Source organism: Solea senegalensis, linkage group LG8 (genome assembly GCF_019176455.1).
Source record: "Solea senegalensis isolate Sse05_10M linkage group LG8, IFAPA_SoseM_1, whole genome shotgun sequence".
NCBI classification, from domain to species: Eukaryota; Metazoa; Chordata; class Actinopteri; order Pleuronectiformes; family Soleidae; genus Solea; species Solea senegalensis.
The window spans coordinates 10,206,421-10,229,525 of NC_058028.1; the positions used below are offsets into that span (position 1 = coordinate 10,206,421).

Sequence of the window (23,105 nt, forward strand, 5' to 3'; positions counted from 1 at the left end):
CATTGTCACTGTTTCTTTTGGACACAGGCAGCAAAAAGACATTTCAATATCATTCATTTCATGTTAATATTGTGAACTTGATAGCAAACAATTTGTTTGTGTACATATTTAATGTTAATATTTGCTCAGTTTTTGGTGTCAACCATTGCCTGAGGAAACATGATTGTATTCACTAATGGCACTTTTGCACTATATAGTTCCAGCATGACTCAGGTCAGCACGGCACGATCCTACTTGTTTGGTATTGTTTTCCATTACTATAGTTCCTCCTCAACGGGGGCGGACTCATTGTAGCACAGCTGCATGAAACTGACGTGACATTGTTTTATACGCGACACAAACACAGTTGTTTTCGACATACTGAATCATTAGAATCAGTTACTTAAAAAGATTAGTTCAGCACTTCCAGCATGACCAGAGGGCAGACTGCGTCCGATACAGTCACTGAGCTGAAATAGGTTGTGATTCATCTCCAGATCGCTGCTTTTAAGCTGTGCTGTCGCTAAATACACCAGACTCCTCTGGTAAATATTGAGATTTTAGTCACATTTTCAGGTCTTTTTAACTGATCTACAGTTCGGCATTGTTTGGTTTGATTCATTAGTGGTAGCAGGTACTATCGCAAATGGAAAGGTGAGTAAAGTCGAGTCGTGCTGGAACTGTGTAGTGTCTTTAAGACTATCACATCACCAGGCTGAAGCAATTTGTTTCCATTTTATTCTCAAATTTGTGTCGCTTCAGTATGTGGTCCTAGATCATAAGTGAGAAGATTCATATCAGTAACCATGCAGGTTTTTAGTGTAGTATGGCTTTTAAATTGGCTTTGAAAATTGCTGCTGTGGCTGAAATAAAAACCATGAGAGCATTACAAAAGGACAGCTATACAATGAGCTGAAACAGCTGAAGCTCTTAAAACTGTGATGGCAGTGATCATAGCCACTTTGAATATGTCTTGAATTTTACATCTATCCTAAAGCATGCTTATTCACTCAAATGCCTGAAATCCAAAAAGCATCAAGTCACTATTACAAATTGTAGAATAGCTTTTAATATTGTCGATTTCAATTGTACTTTTATTTTTGTTATAGAATTAATTACTTCTTGAAGTAGTTATTTAAGACTTGCAAGATTGTGTATCATTACATCACTTTGTGATGTCATGCTCTTACTTCAACTCACTCATTTAACACTCGAGGAATGATAAAGTATGATAATAATGCAAATAAATGGTGCTCAGATATCTTGGCTCCTTGAAAACAATGTCACCTCTGCTGTTATTCACTACCATTTGTTTCTGCCCATTCAAATATACCCTTAACTCTATTTTTCCCATCGTGGCAAACTACTGATCATACATTTGTGGTCGTAGAAGGGATGTTTTATAAGTAATGACACCACACAGTTACTATAAAAATTGTATTTTACATACATGCTATATAAAACACTTATGATTGTTATATGCAAACTGGGAAAAATATGTAGAAGATGGACCATATTTGATGTTATGTTTTTATTCTATATAAATATAATTGTATTTTATACCTGCAAACTTGAACTGAAATAAAATTACAATAAGTATGTTTCAGAGTTGACAAGTGAATGTCATTTATTTTTGTTCCACTAATATTTGCCCTAGGCTTGATTTTCTTGGATGGAATTCACAACAAAATTCAAACAAAAATCAGGTATTAATACATGTATATTGCAGCCTCCAGGTGAAAAAACACACAAAAATATCCATGTTCACTATAAAATGTACAGTTGCAGTAGTAAACAGCAGTCATGTCTGTATGACAGACATTAAATTAATATTACACACAGGTGGCATAATATTTCTGTTGTTAATGCAATGTTTTGACACTGATGAATTATTGATTTTAATTATTTTCAATACTTATGCAGGTTTGTTTCAAACTAAGTAAAAAAACAAAACTACATGGTTTGTTTGGTTTTAAACACAGGAAGTAAGTAACAGTTTGTGTAGCATAACTCAAAGAATTCAATGTGTAATACTGAATATCATACACTGAGCATACAAAATGTTGAGCCCATGCAAAACCCTTCCTTCCTCTACTTGTCATGTGGTGTCCTTTACTAACAACAGCTGCTCACTATGTGCATCAGGGAGAAAGAAATAAAGATGGGTTTAAGAATACTGAATGGTGCAATAATAAAAAGCACTGTGTCAGTTTATAACTAATATCTATGTCAGGCATTACTCAAATTTCTGTTGCAACATTTAGCACAGATTAAGGGTTTTACAATGAGCTAAAAGTTGTATGTGGTCCTGAAGTACATGCTGACCAGTGGACTGAAGATGTACCTAATGAAGAACAGTATTGGTTTTGAAATTCTATCACATTCTGGTAGGTGATTGGTATTAGATTTGATGGACTTTTCTCTGATATAAAAATGGACAAACACATTTACAGACTTCGTGTATGATATATTGAATTGCTGAGGGGCTCTTTTTGAGCCTCATGACCCTGATGGTATTTAATCTTGGACATATTGACAGTTTCTCACATAGAATACATTGATTTTACCAGATTTGAGACATCTTTAAATGTCTCTATACAAACTAGAAGAGACTAAAATATAAAAGGAAAATAACAACTTAGAAGAAATGTAATGTTACATTTTTTATCTGAATGGTCTGGATGAGGTAAACCCTGGAAAACTAAGAGCTATTTAATCCACTGGATTATGGACATTGTCTTGGTGATGATGCAGCAGTGTGTCACCTTCATGTCTGATGAGCGATTTGAGCGATTTTCTGCAGCATCTCCTCCGACTCCAGCTGCTCGAGAGTCAACAGAGACAGGCCCAACTGGTCCTCCTGAAGACAGACAAGAAAGAGAGAGAAACCTCAGGGTAACGTCCCCAGTTCACACATAAAATACAAATACAAGGAAGCAGGAAACTGCTGTATGCTACATCCAGGTTTCTTATATGCCTGCAGGATAGAAACTAACTGGCTACAAATCAATCTGTTACAAGTTGATATAAAATTATAATCTTAAAGTTTTGCACTGCTTGGATGAAATCCGTCTAGCTCCGTGTTCAACTTTTCCCCCTGTGAGCAAAGTCTGTGACTGAAATTATACTGCCACAACTAGTGAACACCCCAAGGCAGAGTTGAAAAACGAATGATATGAAGCACAGTTTTTTATGTGGTGTGAATCGTACCTGTCTGAAAGGCTGAGCCATCTGCCGCAAGAAGTGCTTGGAGAGCTGGACAGCCTCGTCGACTGTGAGGTTCAGACTGCCGTCGTTAATGTGCTCCTGAATCCAGCGAGGAAGCTTCCCTCGTTTGTCTGCTCGGGCGTAACGCTGTAGAGAACAAAGTTACACTAGATTCAATAATCTTTACTCAAGGCAATGAACCAACTGCTCCAAGTTACTACCAAGCTAAAATCATAAGAAATGACCTAACAGATGCTAAGAATTTGTACAATGTGCTTAAAGGCATAGAGCACAAAAACTGATTAGATCAGAGGATGGAAATTTAGACTAAATAAAAAATATTACACACCTTATCAGCAAAAATCATGAGTCCATAGTCGGTCTTGCCTCTGAGGGCTCTGCCCACACACTGTGCTGCGTGACGCATGGCGTCAAATGTGAGGAAGTCATTTTCCCTGATCTGAAACTGATCCCGAAGGTACTCCAGACGAGCCTGAAACATCAACATTCATATTAAAACATTTCTATTTCAATAAAGACAATTTCAGAAGTGTTTGGGGTCACTTAAAAGACATAAATGTTGATGTAAACATTCTCCATGATATCAAACAACACTGCAAAACATTACTTACTATATTTTGTTACTAAAATCTATAACACATAATAGGTTCCTACAGACACTTCTAGAACACCTAATGTTTGTTGACATCTTCAAGTATATCAATATCAGAGGGAATAGTTATTTTTACATAATTATTCTCATTTTCATTTGATTTGAATAACATTTTGTGATTACGATGTGATATTTGTGCAGACCTGTGAGAAACAAAGAGGTTTTCTTCCGTCTGTAGAATATAACGTCTATAGGTCAGGACAATATTTAATCTAAAATGGTAGTTTGACACACATTTTGGCTTTAAGAAATATTGTGCCTCTTGCAAATAGAAAATCGCAGTAGGCTGTATTGCGATTACGATAAAATTTCGATTCATTCTAGAGCCCTACATGAAAGGAATGAAAGAATTAATTATGGTCTCAAGCTTTTCATACTATCCCTGATTAATGAATCTGGGAAATGTAGCTAAAACAGCAGAAAGTTAACAACATAATATGTAGTTCATTATGTAAAGTAGAGCTGAAACAATTAATCGATGAATCGATTATTAATCGATAACTAAATTAATTGACAACTATTTTGATAATAGATTAATCAGCTTGAGCTTTTTTCATGATTAAAACAAGATTTCCGATTGTTTAAGCTTCTTAGATGTTAGTATTTTATTCATTTCTTTGCTCTGGATAACAAAGAAATCATTAGTTAGTTAATGATTTTGGTTTGTGGACAAAACAAGACATTTGAGAACATCATCATTTCATGTTTGATGAACACAGATCAACATTTTTTAAGGTTTTCTTATATTTTATGGACCGTACGATTAAATTAATTAATCGAGAAAACAATCAACAGATTAATCCATTATGAAAATAATCGTTAGTTGCAGCTCTACTGTAAAGAAAAGTTTAGCCGCTGTGACAGTTCTGACCTTAAGGATGCGGCTCTGTGTGTAGACATAAGGCACTCCAAACATGATGACTGCTCGGCCAAAATGATGCACTGAACAGAAAACACAACAGTCAGGGTCAATATGTTGAAAAACTGAACTCAACATTCAAAAACACACTCAACATAAGGTTAAGTGTTGGCTGTGTATTCACATTGTGCTGCATTGCTTGTATTGTTTCCTTTCTTTCTGGTTATTTACCAAAATCGATTCCTTCAGACACTTTTCCTCTGGCCACAGACAGAAGAATGGCTCCTCTGCCATTTTCACACGCCTAAAGATAAAAGTGAGACAGAAAACTCAGAGGTCAAAAGTCTGGGACCATTAGCAAAAACAAAAGATAAAAAATATTACCATGAATCTGCAATTATTCCCACAGTGGTAATGCTAAATTGAACAATGAAAGGCATTATGTCACCAAAGCTATGATTATTTTTTCGTGTTCTCTGGGCTCGGACTACACATAAACAATGTCACATCTTTTATATTTTAGCAGGAAACACATAATTAAATCAACAGGCCATTATAGGAAACGGATGAGGCTGCAAGTCCATTAATGCATTAAAAATCTTACATACAGCCCCTTTCAGTAGAGATATTCCCGACTTATCGAATAACAATAATAAGATACAATAAGATAAGATGTCTTTCCTCACCTCTTGGAATTTTTCCAGGGCCATGCTCGTCTCTGCAGCATCCGGAGTCTCAATGAAGATCAACTTATTTCTCTGGATATTTTCCAGAATACCCTACAAATAAATATGAAAAAGTTTTTTTCCTCCTCATTTACCAAGAGATGTCTCATTATCATCTTTATGAAGATTGAATGAGATCCATGTATACAAATGCACAGACACACTGACCTGTTCATACCAAGACGCCACTATGTTCTCCATGTACACATAGCTGGTGAAAAATGCCACAATACCATCAGGGACAATGGCAGACATCTCAAGTAGTAGGTTGCCATAGTTACGAACCACAGCTGAAAAACAATGTTGTTGTATTTAAAGTTTTGTTTTCAGAAAGGTTTTATTGTCAAAAATGTAATGACATGTATATGTTCTAATACAGTAAATAATGCTGGAGATGTTTCTACGAACCAATGTCGTCTCTGGTCTCAAACCTTGAGCTCAGGGCCACCTGGTCATTTCCTCTTCCAACAATCTGCAGGACAGAAGATAATAAAAGTGGCAAAGTTCCAAAAATACAGTACTACAGGTTCAATGTCGATATTATATGATTACAAATTTGGTGATGGTCAAGAATGTTTGTTTTTGTGACATTTTCTTTAGTTTTGTCTCTTAAAATCCACCAGAGGCACCACAATGACTGTATTTCTGACTGTAGATACACACCAGAGGACAGAGACAGGTCCGCGCCAGTGTCATGGTGAAGGATGCGATGGTAACAGGGCGAAAGTCCAGGATTCGGGGATAGATGTCCAGTGGAGACAGAGTCTGAAGAAGACAAACGAAAACAAAATGATCATTCACTCTTGGTGCACATCACAATCATTTTGTCTGAAGCCAACAGTGTTAATAAAAAAAATTGTCAACAAGCTAATTACTGTGATGCATACTTTTGTGAGCAGGGAAACCACAAAACACAATATGATATGTGCAGTTTCTGGAAGGACTGAGGAACGATAATGGAGGGAGTAGTTAAACTCCTCAATAGAACCACAAGAGAAATAAGAGAAAACTTCTCTTTAAATTAAATAATTGTCACTTACCATTTATTGCATGGATTATAATCTGACATGACATTGCACACAGCAAAAAAAAACCTCAAATGTGACTGTTACAGGACTGAAAAAAAAAGCGCAAAGAGACAGTGCAGTATCTAACTTACCCCTGAGGTGATGATGACTGACTGAAATCTCTGAAAAACAGGTTTGATGGCTATAGATGGGTCCATGCAACTGGGAACAGAGGAGAAAGAAAGTCACTTGTTTTAATAGTTTATGGATATAAACACCTCAATAATCATTGTGTAAAAATATTTAGGTGTCATAGTTTTCAGTGATATGCATCTATTAAATAAAATAAGACCGAAAATGTGAAATACTGCAGAGTGTAATGTAAAAAGCTGTCTCTATAATCGGTCCTCTATATAAATAATATATATATATTTTTTTTTTAAAGGTTATGAGGCAACTCTCTCTCACCTGAAGTGTAGCACAGGGTTTGCGATTGTCGGAGTTCTGTCTTCAAAGGGCTCGATGATTATGGTAAAACCTTCAGAGACCAAGAAAGAAACTTGTAAGAAAGTTTGAAACATACAGCAGAAAATCTGTTTAAGCAGACCAATGAATGTTATGCCTTTGTATGTTTTTTATTTATGTAAAAAGTACAATGAATCAGAGATCTCAAACGCTAAACTTTACTTCTACCACACATCTTGCTGCACCAGCCAGATATTTTTTATCAGCATTTTGTTTTAGTACCTTGGCTGTAGGTGCTGACCAGGGTAGCAAAGTTGGAAATGAGAGTAACAGCTGAGAAGTCTGCAATGTCGACAATCTCCAGAGTTCGCAGTAGTGACTGCAACCTCTCTGCACAAAACCTGGAGAGACACAGATGTTGATAGAAAAAGAGAGGGCATTTAAAATGTGAATGACATGATATAGTGATGAGGATGTGTGAGATGTGACAGTGTACGATGGAAGTCGCTGAAAGAAACTACTGAGAAAAAAAAACACTGAGAAAGTGAGAGCAGATGATCATAGAGCTGAGCAAAGCATATTCAAGCATAAAAAGGAAGAGCTCTATAATTTCATTATTAATGTGATGCTGCCAAGACTGACCTGAGAGGCTTGCGGTCGATGCAGACTTTGTCAAAAATGTCTTTGAGGAACTGTGGGGCGCTCTCCTGTACAACATGTTGGATCCTCAGGCGGGACTTCAGGTACTCCAGGAAACGCCTCAAGAAACCAACAAAGTGCTCGGCTGTGCGAATAGTACCAGGGATTGCCTCTGAGAGAAGGACACAATGTATCAACTTTTTGGTTGTAAAAATAAAAAGATAAATGAAAGACATTAGCATTAAGTATTTTGCTTTAATGTCTAGTCCTGCTGATGGCTGCACCTTGAAGAATTTCATCTGGCAACACTGGATTTGCGAGGTAGACGTCTGTTTCTCTGGCAACATTGGCTTCCTTCAACCCCTCCACCAGTCGCCTGTACTCCTCCTTCAGTTTAGCAGCATCTGTCTCTTTAATCCTGTCAGAAAGCAGCAAGGAGAGAGCAAAGACAAGAAGAGAAAACAATGCATTATTTTTAGCTTAGGCTTTGTAAGGTCATGTGCCAATGCCATGAATCACAGAACTGTCAAATAGAATTGTGAAATAAATAAATTCTCTGTTTCTTCACACACTTCCAGTAATAACACAAAATTAATTGAGCATTTACAGTAGCCAACGGTGCTCTGGGACAAACTTGTCTACTATCCGTCCTTGCACATAAGCAACACAAGACTTGGGTGAGGGTGAGTGTCAGTGTTTCAGTCTTTGTTGTGCTGACTGCGGCACAGCTCTTACTTCTGTATGGTGTTCTGCAGTGTGTCCACGTTGGTCTGGCACCGGTCCAGTGTTCGTCTGGTGATGTTCACACTCATGGAGTCGATACAAACGTTGTCTGAGAAAATAAACACAATCATTCACACAATAATCAAAACAAAATCATGTTTTTTTATCTGATATAAAGGATGTGATAATGAATTCATTTTACTGCATAAAGCCATACAGTTACACTCAGTTCAGTCCTCACCAATATTATGAGCTTCATCAAACACCACTACAGATTTTTTGGCCAGCTCTTTGGATACCAGGTCAGCTATTTTGGGGTCCAGAAGATAATGGTAGCTGTACACCACAATGTTGGCATGAAGAATCTAGGAGGGAAAAAACAAAACGGCTCTGAATAAATTGCAACACTGAAAGCAATCTGCAATATTTTAGTTTAGCCAAATACAAATCCATTCAAAAATAGATTTAACAATATACTATATAATATAATTCTTACTATATAAAAATACACTGCCTGGCCAAAAAAAAAAGTTGCCACCTGGATTTAACTAAGCAAATAGGTAAGGGGTTGCTGCAGTTGGTCAGGTCTAGGTTCAGCAACATTATGTGCCCAAAGAATGAGGTCAGCTGACTACCTGAATATAATGAATGACCAGATTATTCCATCAATGCATTTTTTTCTTCCCTGATGACATGGGCATATTCCAAGATGACAATGACAGGATTCATCAGGCTCAAATTGTGAAAGAGTGGTTCAGGGAGCATGAGACATCATTTTCACACATGGATTGGCCACCAGAGTCCAGGCAGGCAGTGTATATATACTATATATAAAACACAAAAAGATTCACACAAGGATCAGTGTGTAAGTAGATAAACTGTAGTGCAACATTACGTACCGAGTAGCGAGCCAGATAGTAAGGGCACCAGCCTTTCCTCCTGCCAAAGTCCTTCAGGTCGTCAAGGTTGTAGATGCCAGCGGGCAGTGGCACCTGTCGCCCGACTGCATCAAACTCCTATACAAACAAACAAACAAGAACAGCAGCAGACCAATCAATTTTGGGTTTCTGTGGCGAACGTCAGTGGTGTCTTATGTACATTAAATTCTTAGATCCCTAACGTCTTAATCTAATGATATAACCTCAACACCTTTATAGTGCAATCTAATGTCTCACCCACATCACAACATGAAAATAAGATACACCTTGTCTACTTTACTCACCTCTTGGGAAAAAAAATCATCTGCTTTAAATCACAAGTAATCAAGTGATCTTTTACCTCATAGAAACGACAGGCAGGCAGGTTGGGGTCGCTGTGACGCTGTGCACGAATGTACGATGCTGTCAGACTGTGGCATTTCCCATCAACCTCCTTACCAAAGCGCAGAGCACTCACCTGGATATAAGCAGAGGATCCTTGTTCACAGTTATGAGGGACAAAAAACGCTTTCAAACATAAAGCAAAAACAAAAAAAGCCACAAAAAGCATCTAAAAGACAACATAAAAGGCTACTTTCTAGGTCCTTGAGAATGTGTGTAAGCACAGGTGTTTGTACCTCAGGGTGGATACAGAGGTTTCTCCTGGAGGAAAGGGCCAGAGCCAAGAAGTTGTTGCTTTCCCCAGTTTCCTTAGAATAAAACTCCATCAGCCTCCTCAGCTCCTCCACAACCTAATCAGAGGGATGATTTCAATGTATGATACAAGTTGTGAGGAATTCCTGCAGCATCTTTTCACCAATGTTGAACTCAATATTTTTGTCATGTCTTTGACAGTTTACGTTTGACACTCACCTTCTCGATCTCAGGAACTGTTCTGGAGCAGTAAATTAACTTGGTCACTTCTAAAGGAAAGGCCTGAGATAAAAAGAGAGAGGGGGAACTTTGTTCATAAAACTGTTTGTGTGGCACTGATTGGTAGGAGGCCACAGAAGACGACAGCTGAGAGAAACTGAAACCCGTTTCTGAAAGCCAATGAGGTTAGAGAGATGGAGAAGCTTCACTCACCCGCTGGTAGGCAATGATGAGAGAAAGCAGAGAGATGGTCTTCCCTGTACCTGATGGCATCTCCAACACTCCATGTCCCTGCAGATAAACAGCAGGTGGTGAGACAGTTAACATTGTGTAGCTATTATACCAAAGATGCAAACAGAAATCAAAAATAGGCCAATTTTAACTCCACCCTTGATTTGTCACTTTGAGTAAAAACTGATTAATTGTCTTAATACTATTGTCCCAAATGGCAGAAACACAATTGTGTACTAAAGACTGACTTTCAACAAGCATACATATGTTGTGAATGTATGTTTCCCCCTGGGGGAGGAATTAAGTCATTCAATCAATCTTCAATAACTTTGCACAGGACAATGACATTTTCCTGTCCAGCAATTGACCAAAACAACATGTTGTTGCAATAAACAACCCTTTACCCGTTAATAATGTACTCGGATTTTCTGATAAATAAAGTGATGAGTGCTGAGAGTATGTGTGTGATATCATATTAAATATGACCTATATCTTTATCCTGGGCATGAAACACCACCAACCTTAGCATCCAGTGTCCTTTTTAGCTCCAGCATGTAGGAGTACTGCTCAGGATAGATGTAGTCATATGGAAAATACACCAACAGACCGTCAATGTTGAGCCTGAAATAAAAGCACACTTGTAAGCTGCAGATTTAGAGTACAGTCTGTCACAGAAAACCACTGCAAGCTCCAGCTTTTTCCATCAGCTTCTTGTCCATGCTGTTTTGACACTTTCAGAATTAAACATTTAGATAGATAGATAGATAGATAGATAGATAGATAGATAGATAGATAGATAGATAGATAGATAGATAGATAGATAGATAGATAGATAGAAAGAAAAAATAGCTGGACCTACAGACTTTAGCTCCACATATGAATGATGCTAGCGCTAATGTGAACGCTAGCTCTGTTGCAGGCGATTAAACAAAAACACAGACGATCACTTTACGACTCTCGATCTCACTTCATGACCTGAATAAAGTGGTTCGGTTAGTTTCAGCTTTAATGTTCAGTTAACAAACACCGACTGTTGTTAAACTAACTACTACCACCATAGCATTGCGGTTCATTCAGCAGGAAAATAGCAAGACATGTTGAGTAGAAACACTTACTTCATTTCGGTAACAGTGTGTAGCAGCAGGTCCTCTTCTTACTTTGCAATGAAATTGTCAACAACTTGTGATTAAGTTAAAACTACACACAAACAGCAGCAGAGAAAAGATGTGCATGTCCTCTTCTACTTTTACTTCGTTTTCCTTTTCAATTCTTCTTCTCTCTCGCCTCGTTCTTCTTCTACTTCACTGTCGATGGAGGCTCAAAGGCAAGTAGCGCCCTCCACAGGCTGAAGGATAAACGAATAAACAAACAACAGTTTAGGTAAAATAAGAACACATTGTGGTACCGGTACAAACAATAATAATTAAAAACACACACAAACCTCCTGCACTACCTAGTCAAATTAATAGAACGATTTTACTGTTATTTTGAAAGGATTAACTGGAACAGAGGGAAGGGGGCGGATGTGGTGGCTCGTGGATTGGGTCTTCTCGACTGTTTACTGCCATCCAGTGGTCATAATATAGAACTACAACGTAGTATATTTGTGAAGTTTACGTTAATACACAATCCAATACGACTTTCGTATACATATTTTGAAAGGGTATGTCGGAAGTGTAGAGCAGCACTATGTCTTCGTTAACGCTAGTTTTACTAATATAAACTACTGCCGTTCTACATTATGCTGCTCTATCGTTACTACTTACCGCGCTCCACAACAAGTTGGCGATAATGAAGATATTACACTAACAGTGAAACCTTCGGTTATTTATTTTGAAATGAATGACCGGTATTATTCTGTATTCTTTGAGGTTAGTTTTACTAACTGAACATTTTGCATTCCCATATTATGGCCACAAGAGAGCAGTGAAAACACACGACATACAACATACAGAATGAGTTAGTTAAAACAGCGGAAATGCAGACAATACACTATAAAATAACTTCCGGTAATTCATTTTGAAATTGTTAACTGGTAGTTTCCTGTCTTTTTACTCGACAAAATGCTGTCCCAGTCGGACGCCTCGGCACTACCGTGATGGATTACTGTAAAATAGTAGTAATGAGGCAATACATTGCGTTAAGTACAACTATAGTCACATATTTTGAAAGGATTAACCGGTAGTAACAAATATATTTTTAACGTTTGTTTTACTAATTCAATATTTTGGAGTTTTACATTGTGGCCACCAGAGGGCAGTAAACAGGATCGATTACAGCTACAGTCCATCACAAGTTCACGACAAATTGAGTTAGTAAAGACACTGGTAATGCAGACAGTATTCAACTTCTGGTACATATTTATACAAAATACGTTGACAAAAAAATAAAACAATAGAATCATAAAGGCGAGTGTATATGACTCGGGCGCTCATGTTTAACAATTCAAATCAATAAGAAACTGTTTTAACTTGAGTTTGTTTAGAATTAGTTTTTATTTGCATACATACCTCTGCATTTAACCCATCCTATTTAGACATCAGTAGTGAACACACAAACCAGGCACAGGATAGCATCTTGTTCAGGGGCACATAAGCCCTTAACTGTCTGGAAATGTAAACTCCCTACATTTTTCATTTACAAGGCATAAACTACAACTCTGGTGGAACCCAAACCTACAACCGTTGAATCACGTATTATTGCTAGAAGTCCAAAGCGCTGTCCATTGCACCACAGAGCCTCTCTCATTGTGAGAGCAGAACAAATGGACTTGGCAAACAAAACAAATGTGTCTACCCAATGGACATTTGTAAATGTATACTCATGAGAACCATTCAAGTTGTCATTTGACACCATTCTAAGGAGTTCAGAACATGTTTACAAGCTCTAGGTGCTGTTTTTCAATACTTTAATACTTTAACCCTTAGTGCTCACATGGCATGGATCTGTGCCACATGTGCACCCTTGGTAAATTGGGGTGGGAATAATACACAATTTCTTATATATATATGAGTCCTCATTTCTGCCCACAGAGCCATGACAGGAATGACAATGACTTCTGTGTGCTTTGGTGTTTGGCAAAGCTTTATTTTCTAAAACACTTTTTTACTAAACCATTTTGATACTTAGATGCATGGATGTGTGCATTTCTGTGTTCATAAATTGCAATGACACACTTTGATGTATGACACAGACCATGTGCAAAATGTTTCTCTGTTGACAACATTTAAAAGCAAAATTAATTCCTTTCTTCAACATTCACTCAACACCAAAACTATTTCTTTATTTGTTTGGCTATCTTGCCTCGCCCTCGTGCGTCATTAAAACACAACAAAAAAACATTTATTTTATTTATTGCACAGCTCCTCTGTTTTGTCACTTTTTGAGTGTGAAGAATTGTCCATGAACCCAAAGCATTTTTATAAGAACCTTTTATTCATACATGTACAGTGATGTATACATACAGCATAAATGACATTTGATTAATAGGCTACTGTGATAATGCAGACAGTGAATGCTTGGGAGGCTGACAGTGAGCCACATCATGGATGAGTGCCAAAATCTGAAATTGACCAACAAAGCAGCACTTTTCTTATACGTAAAACAATTTATTAGTTCAACTAAAGAATAAACCTTCTCAGTTTCCCTTTTTTGCTGCTTTTTTATGAGCTTATATATTTAATTTCACTACTGATTTACTGATGAATTTATGTAATTCATAAATAAATTTAATTGGATATCTTCAGTTGATCCACAAAGACAGTGAAATGAGTAGTTCCTCACATTATATGTGGCCTTGATGGATTACAGTAAAACTGAAGCCTTTTTGTTGCAAGAGAGAAATGTTTAGCAGCCAATAATGCATGAAGACATACTATGACTTACAGCATAATCTATTTATTTTTGTAATACAGCTTAACATGACTGAGCACATGTAATATGAGTTCTGCTGCAGAAACACAAATTTGAAGTTTTAAAAATGCACTTGTTATTAGCTGCAGTTTTCACCACAGACAAGAGAGTCCTGCTGCTCTATAATATTGATCGCCACTCATGATTTATCCTAATTTCATGGGTCAGTTGAGACATTTACATCCGACTCATTCTCTAAGTCGGATTGATGGACAACACATATGTGGACAGAGGCTGGTGTTTTGTCCAGAGAGAAGGGGAATGTGCTCCCAGAGGCAACTGAAGTCATTGTTTTCCTACACTTTGACAGTTTATGAGATCATGATAAAGGCTCTTGAGGACCAGCCTGTTGCCTTGGTCGCTGTCATGTCGGGCAGAAACGTACCAGCACTTAACAATAATGTCCATGTTCCTTTCAGCTCTCCAAGTCTTTCATTACCTTACAACTCAGCTGTCACTCTTTTGGAAGAAGACATTTCCTCCACCCTACATTTTCAATTCCTCCTCAGACCTTCTTGTCCTTCTTAGAACTCTACACAAAGTTATTAACGATATATTAAAACATATATAGAAAAATATCTGTATATCACATAACAAAGTTTTCCTTTCACAGCTCACAGCGGTTGTCCATTGTCTTGTAACGGTCCATGATACCGAGTACGTCCTCCAGGATGGAAGGACCCAGATCCAGGTCCAACCCCATCATAGATTCTGACCGTGACACACCAGGTGATGTTGTGAGAGCGGCTGGATGAAAGGCAGCACAGGGAGACTCACTGAGTTCACTCCTCAGATCCTCGTTGCTAAGGCCGACGTCAGAATCCAGACTGAGGCCTCGACGAACGTCCAGGGGCCCACAGGTTTCTGACATGGAGTCCTCAGAGGAAACCTCTGAGAAGGAGCCAGATGAGGGGACAAGCCTGCGAAGGGCAGGTGAGAGGGAGATGTCATGGCAAGGCTCTGATGCCAAACGACCCACCACGCCATTCTCACATAGCGACAGATTGGGGTGATGCTCAGTGTGGTTTTCTGTGTGATCATAGCTGTTGGTCTGTTTGTAACTTGTCTCTGTCAACTGCTGATGATGCTGAAGGTGGTTTTGTTGAGGGGGGGGGTCGTCCAGGTGGAGGCGAGGAGGTTTGGGTGGTGCCTGTTCGTGGGCGATGAATACAGGCATGGAGATGGTGTTCTTCAGCAGGCCGGCAGAGGAGTGCTGATAGTGGTAACCATTGTATGCGTAGTTGTGTGAGTCCAGTTTCGCAGTGAAGCCGTCATCCAGGTGTGTCTCCATACTGTGTGAGCGTACACTGCCATTTTGTGTCCGGCTCTGGGATGGCAGCATGTCCATCTTCCCCTGGAGGAAACCCACATCTCCAAACATGTCGCCTTCCCCTTCAGGACCCACATGAGCACTGTGACGTACGTCGCCTAGCGGTGGGCTGATCATGTCACTTGAAAGGATGTCACGAAGCTTCAGCTTCTTTCCCTTCTTGGGAGTCGTAGTTTTTAAGTATATTGGAGCCTTTGCTGGCATTTTGCTCCTGAAACGTTGTGAGTTAAATCAGTCTGTCCAGAGAAAAGCGTGTCCTTCTCTTACAGGCTTCTCAGGTCCACTCCGAACTAAACTTGCACCTCTGCAGTTTTGTGTAGCTGTCAGTTTCTCAGGGTTAATAAACCCAGCGGGAGTTATTTCACAAGCAGCAAACACAGAGTGCAGCTCTTTTTCACATCCAACTGAGTGATCCAGTCTATTTTGCTTCTCCAAGTGAGTATACAAGTATTTAGGTCGGTCAGTGTAGTGATAGCAACCCAGGGGGTTATGCCTCACACTGACATGTGACTCGGGCTGGGGTGAGAGAAGAAAGGGCCTGACCTGTGTCTTTTTCTTACAGAAAAGCCATATCCAAGCAAACACTGGGGCCTCCTCACAGTCTCTCCAGTTGTCTGCAGACAAAAACGGATGAAGGGATAAAGCGTGTGATCTGTCTGCCGTCGTCTTCTGAATTCTCCAAAAAACGTCAGGAATGTGACATCAAAACATTGGACATCTGTGAAGAGAAAAAAAAATGTTGATGAGATGGAGGAAAAGCAGGGGGAGATGGACGGGGCAAAGGGGAAGGGAGGAGGAAGAAGCTCAGGGGAGAGGAGTGAAGGCAAGAGGAGATTTACAACCCTTTTTCAGTGAGCCAGAGGACATATGATGGAAAACACTCCAAGAATCCTGAGTGTTTGCTAAGAGGGGGCTGCCTGCCCCAAACTGTGTGAAAATGTGACTGGAGTGGGTGTTGAGGCTGCTTTTACATTGACTCAGTCAGTGAATCAGTCCAGAAACATTGGCCACACATTCCCAAAGACCTCTCAGTGTATTTAGTGGAGACACAAATTACTGCACAGAAATTGTTGGTTTTAAAAGCTTTCAGGCCTCACGAGTCTGCGTCCTCATCTCATGTGTCAGCCTGTTATCACTGAAAAAGAATATCTAAAGTCTCTTTCTTGAGACAAATGCTGTGAATTATGGGATGAGATGCGGGCTATGCCTGAAGCCTCTGTGATCTTGTGATCCCATCACCATTGTAAATGTGCCTCTGGTATTTACCCCTTTAAAACATAAAGATGGGCAATGTTTTATGCTCAAGGGGTTTTGTTACGGAATGTGATTTTGACCATTTTAAGGAGGAAACCTTTACTTTGACAGAACTGATAAAAAAAATAAAAAGCTGACTTTACGATGAGGACTTAAAAATCTTAAACAAAAATCATATTTTATAAAGCCGCACTTTGTCTTTAAAAGTCAAAAGGAAGGAAATTAGTTTTACTTTTACTTCTCAGACCTTGTGATTTGATGAATGTTTGCTGCGGAGATGAAGTGTCACTGCTATTAAAAATGGAGAGAAACAGAGCGTATATTATGGATCTCGTGGTTCCTCTTAGTGGTCACTAAAGAGATGAACTGAGGAATGTGTGGATTGTCTGAAACTAAGCATGTTATACATTTAAAAGCCTTATTTATTCTCATCACTCCCACTGAGTTGGGTTGTTGAGGAGTTTTGCAGCATCATTACTATTAAAATAATAATAAATAATAATAATAATAATAATAAAATCATCGAAGAGTTTTCAGCCAAAATGCTCCATCACAGCATCAGCATGATGGCATCTGAAACCATTCTGTGAAGGTTCACACAGGGTTCACACTTCAATTACTACACACAGGAGCTTCACACAGATGAACAAGTGAGGCTGAGGGAAAATACAGTATATGGCTGTTAATTAATATTTTAATCTTCTTCTGCTCCAACTCATCAAAAAACCAAAAACCTGTGTGAGTATGTTCTGTGACCAAACGTCACCAGTTGAAGTTCGTGTGAGATTTTGGAAAAAGCAGATGCTGTTGTGGTGAACCAGAGCAATATTTCACTTTAGGTGGAGACTTTTAATTTCAGCATGAACTTCACAGTTTCAGGAGTGTCTAGTTCCTGTGTTTTCTTTTTCCCTTTTAAATTTTGCTATGAGGACACAAACGTAGATTAAACATCTTCGGTCTGATTGCTGACATTGAAGTTAAATGTGTTTAAGTCTAAATTGCACATACAAACATAGAAGCATCACATAATAATATGTTCAAGGCTCCATACTAATGTTTTTCACTGGGGGCACAAGCACAACATTTAGGAGCACAACATAAATCATTATGAATGCAACAAATTAAGACTTCTTTCATCCAAGCTATATGACTGATATACGCTTTGGCAATAAAAAGGTAGTTTACTGAAATAAGAATCTACTGGTTCATTCTAGACTCATTTAATGGAACAGATGACAAAGAGAGGTTGTAATTTAAGAGTCAACACTGGGCCACAGTAATAAATAATTTTAAGGTTTACCTTTTTTAAGGTATCTTTGATGCCTTTCAGGCAAAATGTCCACACCATGTTCCTCTCTGGCTTTTCGTCTGTGTTTTTCTTTCACCCTTACAATAAGCCACAGGAACTGATGAGAGAGAAACGAGATTTTCTTCATCCAAACCACACATTTATAAAGGAGATCTCACACAGTCTAGTCGAATTTGGACTAGTCTAGCCTTAAGCCCCCGTGTCATAAAAAATAAGACATGACTTTGTCAGCCCTCATTTTTACACAAAGCAAAACAATACCAACTATATTTATGCAGCATGCAACAAAGTGGATTAAATGAATCTTAGCGAACATTCATGTTTAATGAAGGGAGGACGTGCACTGTTGGATCAATTAAAGCCCACAAAAAAAATAACACAGACAGACAGTGAAATGTGACAGCAGCGTAACCACAACAGAACAAACACACATAAACACACAGTGTAGAACTAAAGCAGTCAGAACTGGTTCTGACGGGTGGAGATATTTATGTGCTGACGTGACAGTTGAAGCACTTATTTCAGATTGATGAGTTTTTGTCTTTCACTCAGAGGAAAGGTGGAGATGTGGGTCAAAGACCTGCTCAGCTGCTCCTTTAGAGTATAGTTTGTCCAAATAAGGAAAACTGAGTAACACATCTCATCTGCATCTCTTTACTGTAGGTTTCTGTGTCAATAATGTATATGAAAAAAGTGCTTTCCCCTGAATCATGTGTACAAAAAATGTACAAAAGTTATTTTCTTTTGTGCTGTATATTTCAAGCAATTACCATGGAAATAATGTTGATATAATCTACCTTCAGCTTTTGAAGGTCTTGGATTTTCTGCCTTTATATGTATTTTTCGCTTCTCTATTTCACAAAACACTGGTATGATAAAAACGAGTATAAACTTTGTGTGACAAATACTCTGCTTTGTATGATCAGAGATTAGAACAGCTGATAATTGTTGTGCTTGTTGGAAATGCCTTCACAGCATTCTGAATCTGAAAAATTAATAAATGATTAAAATAAATGTCTTTATAATCCGTTTATTTAGTTAGAGGCTGTCTTGATCATCTACTTGCAGCTCCAAACATCCCAGTCTTTCATGAATATACAGCTACAGAATGGTTTCATATTTTAACCATTAACCCAGTTTCTGCTAAAGCAGTAAACATTCCCTCTGAGCTGCAGGGCAAACATTTTCAATTTACTTTGAAGCTTCAACAACATTAAGACATTCATCTGTGAAGGCTGAATTGGTGACAACGAGCCACACACTTCATCTGGGTTTAATGAGAGTTAATTTCATCACTGAGAAAAGAGTCACGTGATCAGAGCTGAGTCCAATTGAAATAATATGGTTTTGTTAGTATGAGCCGAGTCTGTTAATTAGAGAAATAAGTCATTTACAACTGATTATTGAAATATAGAAACTACATATGTTGATACACACATATACACAACGTTGACACTTTTTAATCAGTTAACATAAATGACTTTAGGGGAGGAAATAGTCATCAGAGTTGACGTTTCTTTACTCCGTGCATCACCTTTCCTGGAAGCAGGAATTTGGGACACTGGTGATGATGCAATCAGCCGCAGTGGAGGCTGATCTGACATCTGTTTCTGCTCTCAGGCTCCATTTGCTGCCTGTTTCCACTAAAGCAGGACAGAAAACTAGTGAGCCACTCGTGAGTCCTGCCATCATTTAGGACAAACACGCACAAGCGAACACGCCTGAACTCACGAGGACTCTGCTCCTTCCATTGTTGTTGTCACTGCCAGGCTCCTGATTCGTGCGTAAATGCACACAGCAGGGGATGGAAAGCCATTTGCTGATCTGCTAATTAATGTGCTTATACTATAAAAGTAAAACTGCCTTTGTTGTGTCACTGATATGGCTGTTTTCCTCCCGGGTTTTCTACATAAGCTTGAGTCTACTAGGAATAAGTTTAAGCGATGACAACATTTTTCTTTACAGAGTTGTTAAAGTTAAGGTTCTCCAGTTCACTTTTGTCCAAAATTCTCAATAAAACCATCAACTATCAGTAAGTATTGAATACGTTTGTTTTCATATTAGTGAGGTGGTGTGCAGCTGCAGCAGTGATTCCTCTCTCACGTGGTGAAAACATTTTCACTAAACAGAATTGAGAGCAGCAGAAGAGTATACGCGACTATCTGAAAACAAAAAAAGTGATCAACGCATGAAGCAACTGAGATGAAGAGAAAAGCTTAACAACAGGAGTGAACTCCCTCTCTCTTCCTCCATGTGTTATGTAACTGCAGCCTCTGAAGTCACCACTGTCCTGCTCAAGACTGAGGAGCAGCAGAAATAAACTCATCCAAAAACACAGATACAGCACAGCACTTATGTTTCAACCTGTATGATATGAATACATTTAGCTGTGGTCATGACTGACCCATCACTGAACTTGTACCTGGAGAAGCTTGTGGTTTACCTTTTTTTCATCCTTTTTTTTAAAGAAACATTAAACCAAGGCTTTTCGAAAAAACAATCAAGTGACACAGTCTCCCCACCAAAAGGTCGTGACCTCTGTCTCTGGCAACAGAAAGGAGCTTATTCCTGGATCAGTGGCTACAGGTAGCAGTAACTTCCAGTCTTAGTCACTGGATGTGATAATATTGTGTAAGAGCTCTCCACTTTTTATGGGGATTTCACACACAGAAACATCATCATACCACATCTGACTGCTTCTGTAATCAGTTTGGAAATAAGATCAACACAAAAACATAGTGGGTGAGATTTTACTGCTGAAAATAAACTGTGTAGTGAAATAATCTCAGATCAGAGCAGGAGTCTCATGTGTCACAATAAAACATGATCAAATGTTGTGAAAACTTTATGATTACATTTGCGTAGTGAACTATGTGTGAATAAAATATGTAGGCTGTAAAGTATATTCAGATTTTTCACTCCACAATATTTAGGCTCCATGAAAACACACACACACACACACACACTGAAATCAAAGGGAGTGTCACTCACACGCTGTTGACAAATGAAATGTTGCACTGGACAGTTTCTACTCTTTTTGTTATCGACAATGAACATGGAAAACAATAGTTCAATTCAACAAGTAAACAGCGGCCACCGACCGACCACTGACAGACCACAGTTACACCTACAGTACGAAACTAATTAACACATTTGACTCAGTGACATTTACCTTCAGCGTGAAGCGTGTCTCATCAGTTAGTCCTCATGGGAAACAAAATCACGATGGTTTTAAAGTCCAACGACAGACACATAAATGTGCTCCGAGGCAGGTAAACCTCTTAACGGCGGGTTAATACTGACTGACTGTGAAGCCTGTGTGCGGAGAAAGTGAGGAGTGATCAGCGTCTGCCCCCAACAACTGAAGGGAGGTGTCAATGTGCATCCGGTGAGGAATTTCAAAGTAATAAAAAGTAGGCCCACATATATATATGTATATATATATATGGAAATATGGCAGCCTCTGCAAAGCCTTTGCTTAAAGCTTACTTTTGACTATATATATGTCAACTCTATATGATGCATTTTTAAGTTCATATTAAGGGGTAAAAAGGTTGAGAAGTGCTCTTTTATCACACACACATTCTAACAAAAGAGAATAGAGTATCTTTAATGTTTTTTCTGATAGTTAAATATGCTTTTATTATATAAGAATCCATCACTGGCTTCCGGTATTATTTGGGGTAACGGGAACGGATTACACTTCAGACAAATGACTAAACCAACATTTTTATGTAAGTCTGTAATATTTGAACAAAGCGTTCAGAGTAGTTCTGAAACAGAAAGATAAAGTTATCGATAAACTTCACTATAGAAGACAAGTTCTTTTTTAATGACAGAGTGGAGTCTCTTTGATTAACAGGTGTGAAGTCAAAAAAGGTCAAAGGGGAAGACATAAAATATCTTGGTTTAGCAAAGACATGGGCCTCCTGAGCAGCAGATGTTTCCTTGCAGGTCCATCATTTATTCACCATGATTTATGCTCTAACAACAACTTAAGTTTATTACTTAAAATGATTTTATTGTTAATGTAAACTCATACTCAGTGCAGAAATGTGTCACTGTTTGTTCTCTGCATTATAAAGAAGAAATTCATGGTCACCTGTCAGCTTCATGCAGCCAGTAGGAGAGAAGTCTTATTGTGGACATCTTGCTGTGACAGACGAAGCCACTGTTCATTGGTTTGATTAGCAGCAGACAGACAACACTAGTAGAATTACTGGTTCATTGTGCTAAACTAAAAGATAATCAGCAGCTTGACAGATTGAGAACCACTTTAAAACATTTTTAAAAATAACATAGGAGTTTTCAGTTGTAAGATTTAAATGTCACCTTTACATTCTACAGGCTCAGACTTGCTATATTTGCATTACAAGAAAACTGAAATGTGGGTCTGCAACAGAACAACACCTGCGGCAGTGTTAGGAAATATTTCACACAATATGACATAATTTGATAAAGAGCATGCTGTGAAGTTAACTTGTAAGTGTTGAGACTGCAACAAATGCCAGTGTGCTGATGTCATATATCTGCCAACAGCTACTGTTGCACTATCAGGGTCAAATTCAGTATTCGCCTTTGTTTCCACAGAGAAATAAAGTCTCTGCATTCTGTGGAATAATTAGACATTTAAATGGTCCTTCAGATTTTTACTGCTTTGTTTGGAAGGGAGGGGTGAGAGGGAAATGTGGAGGCACATTGCAGTGGCCCCAGCAGGGCTGGCACTGAGCATAATTAAGAAGAGGTAATGAGGTTCTAACAAATGGAGAGTGCAGACGTTTGCTGTTTGTCAGTCAGACTGCAGACACATCTTGTTTATAGCTCCTGCAGAATGGCTGCAAGGTAAATTAAACTCATTCCCTCGTCAGTCATCCACTGGTGTGTGATTTGCGCTTGCCTGCAAAGAAAGATGGGCATCTTTTTCGCTGAGGCAGCACCACTTAATAAAACTACACACAATAATGATGACCTTTCAAACAAGAGGAGATGCTGTTACAGTTTT

The 23,105-nt window shown here is 38.5% G+C and overlaps 2 protein-coding genes across 3 annotated transcripts; both read right to left on the minus strand.

Annotated features, from left to right (window-relative positions):
- Positions 1–1,580: 1,580 nt before the first annotated feature.
- ercc2 (excision repair cross-complementation group 2) lies at positions 1,581–13,068 on the minus strand. The gene is made up of 24 exons (XM_044031972.1): positions 12,809–13,068; positions 11,414–11,643; positions 10,820–10,919; positions 10,281–10,358; positions 10,068–10,130; positions 9,833–9,946; positions 9,556–9,672; positions 9,177–9,293; positions 8,519–8,642; positions 8,290–8,386; positions 7,839–7,972; positions 7,558–7,726; positions 7,198–7,316; positions 6,919–6,988; positions 6,603–6,672; positions 6,107–6,208; positions 5,852–5,915; positions 5,612–5,733; positions 5,405–5,497; positions 4,950–5,022; positions 4,731–4,801; positions 3,536–3,679; positions 3,190–3,333; positions 1,581–2,839 (listed from the first exon to the last, which is right to left on the minus strand). The coding sequence occupies exons 2-24, from the start codon at positions 11,416–11,418 to the stop codon at positions 2,747–2,749; spliced, it is 2,283 nt and encodes a 760-aa protein (XP_043887907.1). The 5' UTR covers positions 11,419–11,643; positions 12,809–13,068; the 3' UTR covers positions 1,581–2,746.
- A 644-nt stretch (positions 13,069–13,712) lies between these two features.
- On the minus strand, positions 13,713–21,445 carry zgc:154093 (uncharacterized protein LOC777623 homolog). 2 transcript variants are annotated; one of them, XM_044031973.1, is made up of 3 exons: positions 21,276–21,445; positions 18,095–18,200; positions 13,713–16,258 (listed from the first exon to the last, which is right to left on the minus strand). In XM_044031973.1, the coding sequence occupies exon 3, from the start codon at positions 15,742–15,744 to the stop codon at positions 14,818–14,820; it is 927 nt and encodes a 308-aa protein (XP_043887908.1). In that variant the 5' UTR covers positions 15,745–16,258; positions 18,095–18,200; positions 21,276–21,445; the 3' UTR covers positions 13,713–14,817. The 2 variants fall into 2 exon arrangements, with proteins under 2 accessions (XP_043887908.1, XP_043887909.1); XM_044031974.1 differs by lacking the exon at positions 18,095–18,200.
- Positions 21,446–23,105: the final 1,660 nt, after the last annotated feature.

Bases quoted from the DNA above. Each gene is read 5' to 3' on its own strand.
- zgc:154093 (XM_044031974.1), bottom strand. From the start codon at position 15,744: ATGCCAGCAAAGGCTCCAATATACTTAAAAACTACGACTCCCAAGAAG.
- ercc2 (XM_044031972.1), bottom strand. The intron at 10,131-10,280 runs GTGAGTGAAGCT...TTTTTATCTCAG, and splicing joins TCATCATTGCCTACCAGCGG to GCCTTTCCTTTAGAAGTGAC. The intron at 9,673-9,832 runs GTACAAACACCT...GCTTATATCCAG, and splicing joins ACCTCTGTATCCACCCTGAG to GTGAGTGCTCTGCGCTTTGG.